Source organism: Pteropus alecto, unplaced genomic scaffold, assembly GCF_000325575.1.
Source record: "Pteropus alecto unplaced genomic scaffold, ASM32557v1 scaffold145, whole genome shotgun sequence".
NCBI classification, from domain to species: Eukaryota; Metazoa; Chordata; class Mammalia; order Chiroptera; family Pteropodidae; genus Pteropus; species Pteropus alecto.
In genome coordinates, this window is record NW_006436285.1 from 232,616 (window position 1) to 240,412 (window position 7,797).

A 7,797-nucleotide genomic window follows, 5' to 3' on the forward strand; every position below is an offset into this window, starting at 1 on the left:
AATTGCATTATATTGGCAGAAAATAGGACACACAGACCAGTGGAACAGTATCAAGAGTCCAGAAGTAAATGTATGTTGATATGGAAAAATAATTTTTGACAAAAGAGCCCAAAACGTACAGTGTAGAAAGCAAAGCCTCTTCAATAAAAGGTGCTGGGAAAACTGGAAAGCCATCTGCAAAAGAATGAAACTAGACTGTTGTCTATCACCACACACCAAAATTAACTCAAAATGGATTAATGACCTGAATATAAGACCTGAAACAATAAAGTGCATAGAAGAAAACATAGGAACTAAACTCAAAGACCTTGGACTTAAAGAGGATTTTATGAATATGACCTCAAGAGCAAGGTGGGATTTCATTTGGGCCTTGAAAGATGAGCAGGATCTGGATAGGTAAAAGGATATTGGGATGGAGTTCCAGATGTGAAGAACTTAAGGGTGGCAATAAACCAGATGTTTATGTGTGCACATACATGTGCGTATGAAGTCATGGGAAAGGAGACTGGACATGACAGAGTGGGCTGAGATCAGGAGAGCTATAGAAGACTTTGGACTTGATGTGGTTGGTAACAGGGAGTCGCTGTATGTAAACGAGGTGAGGTAGGGTGCGGTGGGAGGGACATGGACCAAATGATGCTTTAGGAAGTGATCTAGCAGCAGTGGTAGACTTAAGCATGGATGCTCTGGTTGCTCTCCATTCTTGGTGTGTCCACGGTACTTTGTGTCTTTCTGAGGACACATTTCACTATATTATTCTTCTGAATTCACGTGTCTGCCTTCCTCACTGACACCAGGAGTTCCTTTAGAGAAGTAACCATGTTTTCTCTATTTTCCTCTTATAACATCCACTTGGCTCATAGTAGGCACTCAAAGAACAGCATCTTTGTAAGCAGCGATGATTACTGTACAAATGAGTCCTGTCTCACAGGATACTAGATGAGTATTGTACCTACAGATTTGGATGTCATGTGTCAGATTATATTTCACCAAACCTGTACACATGTAATAAGAACTGTTCTAATTCAGCTCATTCTTAATGTGAACATTTGTCTTGTTCTAGTGTTCAGAAGGGATTTTGTTGTAGCTTCAACCCTCTTTAAACAAACACAACATGAAAAAATTCATCTAGGCTGGTCATAATTTTCTCTTTACAAAAAGATTCACAGTTAGACTCTTGAAAATAGTAATAATTTCTCTTAATTGAAATAAGATTTGAATTTTAAAAGTTAAGTAATTTGAAATGCAAAAAAAAAAAAAAGAGCTGATTTATGAAACTCTGACTTATATTCCCAGGTACTATCTGTAAAGTGAGGTATGCCTATAAGCTTATTTTAGATAAAAGGAGTTAGTGGAGGGTTTATTTCTGTCCTCTCCACTGTTTGGAGGACAGCTGGCAGAGGAATTGAGAACTCATGATCCCTCAAGGAGTCAGTCTCCAGGTTTAGCCACAAAGCACCAGGTTTTTGAACCCTTGTTTCCGTTTGCAGTAAATGTCCTTTCTGGGCCCCTGCAGGACCAATTCAATTCTGGGATGGGGGGTACATACAGATATTGTTCCAGATAAAGTGAAGTCTATTCCATGTTTATGTGTTCATTCATTCAACAATGATTTACTAAGCACCTACTGTGAGCCAGACTTTATGCTAAGCTCTGGAGATATAACCAAGAGCAAGATATTAAAGCAAGGTTCTGGCTTCCAGGAAGCCACAGACCACTAGGCAGACAAGCAAGGAATAGTCTTAGAAGAGCTAGGAAAGCATTATAGAGACAGGATCTTCCCTAGGGAAGGGAAGAAGGGTCAAGCGCTGTAGGCAAAAGCCACAGCATGTCTGTTATAGATAGGTCCGGAGAGGCGAGAGAAGTTCAGGGAACTGAAAGAAGTGTAGAGTGTGGAACAGGGAATACAACACTGAGAAAAGTCATGCATTTGGTAGTAACTCCAATTTGCTTGCTCTTTAATATGCAGACCTTTCCTCCTTTCACCCAACCCGTTCCCTTTCAAAGAGAGCAGGATTTAATTTAGAAGAATCAGGTTTTATTTAGTGATGTGAACATTAAGAATTTGCCTACGTGATTGAAATATTCACAAAAGACTTGATCATTCACACTCATACACACAGAGGAAGTCTGATGAATTAAAAAAAAATGTTCCTTTAGCCATACAAACTGCTGTCAGAGACAGCAAAGTGTTTGCCTATTCCACCGGGGGACTTCAGTCTTCATGAATGTTGAATAGTTTAGCTACTTCATTGAGATCTTCATGTTGCTCGCCATCCTTAATGATCTGAGGGAGAGAGGAACAGTCGATCACTAACTCACTCTGCGTGCATTCAAGCCCAGGCACACAATGGCGCAGCCTGGGCCAGTCTTCACATCACACCTGAAGAGAATTGTGGGAACAGCTTTCTACTAACCCTAAATAGGCATGTGCCGACTCCCAGGCCACCCAGCCAGGTTCTGAGTGAAAAAGAAACATTCCTGAGCCAAGGATATACCTTTGTTCTGCTCAGGCACAATTTGACCTAGGTGGGCAGTGCATAGTAGGGCAGCTGATGAAGTCACAGGAGCGTTTTCCAGCCTGCACCTCCCATCTTGCTGTAAGAGCTCTGATAGGCACCTACCTTTCTTGCTATGGGCATTCGGTTGAAGATATTCCACAGCACGATCCCTACCACCACTTTGTCCCTGAGGTAGAAGATGACACCTTTGCCATAGTCCTCCCCCTGGGCGGGGGCTTGGGGAACTGCAGGGTTGCTGGGAAGAAGGGTGATTTCTGAGGCTTCAGACTCTGTCTCACTCTCTGATCGGATACCAGTCCCTGTGGCCAAACCCCAAAACAAAGTCGAAAGAAAACAAAGTAATTATGAGCTTGGGAAATTCTGGAAGGAAAGTATCTTTGGACATCTGCTTCAAGCTGCTTCTAGATGATTTGTTTTCCTATACCCCCTCAGTAAATGCTGGCCTTCTTCAGCTCATCTCCACTGATGAAGGCAATGAAAACTCTTCCTTGCCAGCTCCTGGGCGCTGCATCAGTCTGACCCCAAACTTCCCTCCCTTACTATCACATTTTAAATTTATACTTGGATATTTTCTGGTATTTGGATTTCTTCAAACTGCAAAAGACTGGCTCTTGTCCTCTAAGAAACATTCTAGAGCTGCATGATCCAGTACAGTAGCCATTAGCCATATATAGCTTTCCTAATTAAAATTAATTAAAATTTAAGATATTTTAATTAAAATTAGATAAAATGTAAAATTCAGTTCCTCATTTGCACTAGCCACATTCAAGTGCTAAATAGCCACATGTGGCTAGTGGTTAATGTATTGGACCGAGCAGAGATAGAATAATGCTATCAAAGCAGAAAGTTTTACTGTACGGTGCTGCTAGAGAGACACTCTGGATAAAGCAGGAGAAGGCATTTCCATATGGAAAAAAACATAGTGGTGGTATTTATTTTTGGCAGGGGGTGGTGGTATGGGGAGGGGGCACCTTATTTTCTGAGAACGACCAGACTTCAAGTAATACTGCCCACTGGAAAGAGTAGTGACCTGGATTTTTTAAGTCCCTGAGTTTCTTTCCTGGATCCACTTCCCAGGGGAGGTAGAATTAAGGAGTGGGTATATGTAATCTACTTGGATTGCACAAGGAAAGAACCTACATATCCATATAATTTCTTACTTTCTCCTCAAAGAGCAACTTGCCCTTGAAATGCCTCTGATTAAGAGGACACAGAGGTTAAACAACTTCAGCCAAGGCCACGGAAGGGAGAGAGAATAGGCCTAGGAGTTAATGAAAGAGATGGCTGTGGGAGAGAAGTTCATTCTAAGAGGTACCTCCTGTCTAAAGAAAACATGGTAAGAAGGTCTGACAAATGGAATTAGAGGCAGCTCAAGAATTACTCGGACCCGTTCTTTACTGCCTAGAGCCCATGGAGGATAGCAGGTCCTAAACTAAGGTTCTCAGGCCTACAGGTCTAGTTCTTAGAATTATCAAGAAGAAACAGAACAAAACAAAACAAAACAAAACAAAAACATCTAAAAAGTTCAGGTTTTCTTCATCACACAGGTCTTCCTATTCCCTAGAGACAAATTAAATAATGGAGTCATTGATCTAGCCACTGTCCACTGTCTAGGATGGAGACCCACAGTATCTATGCCTATGCTTTGACCAGGGTTTTTTATTTTGCCAGCTCTCAGACCACTGAAGAGTGAGGGCTTTGGGTGTGGTTTATTTCAAAGGACACACGAAGAGAGACTTTCACTGATAGAACCCCCCACTGTCCAATAAAGAAACCCCTTGTTCAGGAGATTTTGGACCACTGCTTTTCAACACTCTTCCAAGAGAAGCAGTTGGTTTTCCTTACCTGACTGCTCTGTGGCAGATTTTGGGTTGTCTTGCGCAGTTGCTTTTGCAAAAACCCCAACTGTGGGCAAACTACTGTCCACAAGACCAATAGCTTCATAGCCAACATCAGGGCCCAAATCACTCCTAAGGAAAGAGAGAGAAGAGGATGTTCTGTCACGGGACTGTAAAGAATGACACGATGAGACATTTTCTCCATGATACTGCACTTCCATGCCAACCAAAGAACTTGGTATGTGCAACAAGAAGAGAAATGCCAAATTGATCTGTTGCCTGCTAGGGCATTTGGGGACCACTGTGAGAAAGCATGATTATCTCAAGCAACTTTTATTTTCCTTAAGAAGCCATTATACATATCATATATCCATACAATGATCTACACTTTCAATTTATTCACGCTTTTATCTCATACCACATTTGGGGAGTGATGGGTTCCCCACATTGACTGTTCATTATCTTCCTTTAACTCATCCTAAAACTACCTTTGAGAAGCTTTAAAGAGTGTTCCATATTTATGGAGCTCAGAATCTGAGATATTTTATGGTTTCATTAACTGACAGTATTTCCTTTTAGCTTTCATTTTTCAAGGCCAGAATGATTTCTATAAAGAAGCACCTTCACCCACTTGGTCATTTTGTTTTAACTATTCTTCTTGGAAACTTTCCCTATCATCATCATGCTCTTCTTAATATGCTAGGAACTTCACAGAATATTTGCAGCACAGATACACCATCGTTTTGTACTCATCTAGGCTACTTAAGCTGTTTTGTTTCTGGTGCTCTACATTTTGTTATCTTTTTGGCCACAGAAGCTCATTAGATTGGTGTCTTTAAGGAACAGTCTACAATGACTTCCTGCTTTCTGTTCCTGGGACCTGACTGACAATTCTATAGCTATGGACTATTTTTTTCCCTAAACGTATTATCTTACATGTGTTGACCCTGAAATCCATTCATTGTTTTTACTGCCCACTCATAAAACTGTGAGTGATCATCCTAAAATGTGCTCCCATCAGCTGAGAATTTCCCTGTTGTGAGGTTTCTAAAATCTTGAAGTTTTTATGTACCTCATCTTTCAAATCAACAAGATGCGAATGTACCACATAAAGCCAGCTCTGGTATTCTGGAATGTCCATTGCTAACTTTTTGCTATCCGGAGCGCTCCTTATATGCCTGACTTTGAACTCCTGATTTTAAGGGTTACATATAAGCAGTGTGCCTTTTTGTCAGCATATTGGGCTCATTGAGATTAGCAGCAAAGAACAAATTAAAATATACTGCTGTCTATACCTAAGAGTACACTTTTCTACCACCTACTATAGTTTGAACTCTGAACTATTTTACCAGAAGTGCTGATACCCTCCCCATTCATTCACCTAGTCTAATTTATGCCAAATGGGATACTTTTACCAGAATGCCACTCTGGGATAGAATGCATGGACACAATATAGAACTTTCCTCCTCTCTGTATAAAGCTAACTGGCCCACAAAGAAACCAAACTATGACTCTGGTTCCATTAATTCTGTATTCTAATCAGTTGAGTTCTAAAGGCACAAAACTGTTACCAGAACATTGACTGATGCCAGTATGGCTTAGCAGCTCCAGTCATATTTTCTCCAGCCAATCTTCCACTCACAACAGCATGGTCATGGTGCTCTACCCGTCTCCTACCCAACTTTATATCGTAGAAGCATGCGGCATCTCCTGCCTTTGGAGACAAATACATTACATGAGCACATGATAAAAAAAGCAAGTTAAAGACAGAACATAAAACTTTTGGGGCTCAAAAAAAATGCTTGTGATGTTAACTAATTAATGTTTTCCACCTATAGGCCAGAATCATATATACACTATCAAAAACAGCTGAGAGTCCATTAAAAAAAAAAAACATAAAACTATTCTATGCTTCCACAAACCTAACCTAAACCTTGTATGCTCCAGCTCATACTTATTTCATCTCATCCTGCCCTTAACAGAAAACGATGATTTGCAGAATATTCTTTCTTATGTGTGGAAACCAGTTTTTAGATGTGACTGCCTATTATCTAGAAATCTTTTCCAAGATAAAATTTTTTGGTTGTTCAGAATTTGTTCATTTGTTCAACAAATATTTATGGAGTACTTATTCTGTACAAAGCATTATACTGTCTGGGTTGCTGAGACAAACCTGACACAGACCTTGCCTACAAGTGTATAACCTAGTTGAAGAAGGTGCAGCATTGCTCCTCACTACAGTGCAATGTAAACAAGCAATGTGCAATGTGAGGGGTACAGATTAAGTGAGTTCAGTGTTTCAAGGAGAGAAAGAACCCACAGCCAGAGGTGAACAAGGCCAGCTTCACAAAGGAGGTGGTATATGAGCTCTCTAACCCTTTGCTCACCTTTGTGGCTATTTGGACTACCTTGCCCACAAGGAGTGTATAACCTAGTTGGGGAAGCATACAATGCTATAGTGTGGAGCATACAAAGTTTAGGTTAGGTTTGTGGAGGCATAGAGTAGTTTTTTTTTTAATGGAATCTCAGCTGTTTTTGATAGTGTATATATGATGCCCTAAAAATCCAACACGTGAGCAATACTGAACTATAAAACACACTTAATGGAATATTATACAGTTATTAAACTGTTTATAGAATCTGAAGCAATGTGGGAAGTACTTAACATTATGTTATGTAAAAAAGAGGAGAACATGAATATTTATACATAGTATGCTTGCTATGACTGTCTGCAATAAAGAAAAAATGCCTATGTGCAAGAAAATGAAGAGAAGGAAATATACCAAAAAAAAAAAAAACCCAGTGATTGTGCAGGTGGTTTCCCCCCCCTCTCCTTCTTGTCTACCTTCCATATTGAGTGTGTGTTGCTTTTATAACAAGTTTTGAAAAATCTAGTATGCTTTATTGAAAAAGAAAACTGTAAGGGAAAAACACCTTTCAAAGTTCCTATGTCCTTAGTTGCAGAGTCCATAATCAAACACGATAAACTTGTAACAATCTATTAATGGGGAAATTACCTCATGGTTTCTACATACAATAACAGATTTTTAAAAACTATTTAAAAAATAGTATTCAAGGAAAAATGAAAACGAGTAATTTTCCTTTATAGAGAATGTCATGAAATAGCCTTATCCTCCATTTCTTGGACTCAAGTTCAGGCAAGGAAAACAGATTAGTCTGAAAGCTGTGTACACTTCCAACAACAATAACACCAGAAGAATGCTAGTTCTATAGGTATGCACGGTGTTCATTTCCTTCATCACTAGCTTGCAGTGTGAGACCATACTTGATTTTGTAAATCAAGCTATTCACAAATTTCTGTTCTCTACACTTGGCCTCCAAATGTTCCAATCCTATTGGGATAAGTTACTGATGCGCTTTAGCACCCCACTGGGCACACTTGCTCCTAGGCTGGGGACAAGGAACCATGACTGGTC

General features: G+C 40.0%; 1 protein-coding gene and 1 long non-coding RNA gene across 2 annotated transcripts in view; one reads left to right on the top strand and one right to left on the bottom strand.

The window, feature by feature from the left end:
* The window catches only part of LOC112480259, a 23,970-nt gene that overhangs the window by 2,433 nt on the left and 13,740 nt on the right, over nucleotides 1-7,797 (top strand). The window lies entirely within an intron of this gene.
* The window catches only part of AIFM1 (apoptosis inducing factor mitochondria associated 1), a 34,227-nt gene continuing 28,446 nt past the window's right edge, over nucleotides 2,017-7,797 (bottom strand). The window contains 4 exon segments of the mRNA XM_006912498.3: nucleotides 2,017-2,287; nucleotides 2,625-2,821; nucleotides 4,368-4,492; nucleotides 5,932-6,074. Of these exon segments, the coding sequence (XP_006912560.1) occupies nucleotides 2,216-2,287; nucleotides 2,625-2,821; nucleotides 4,368-4,492; nucleotides 5,932-6,074 (537 nt within the window). The 3' untranslated portion in view covers nucleotides 2,017-2,215.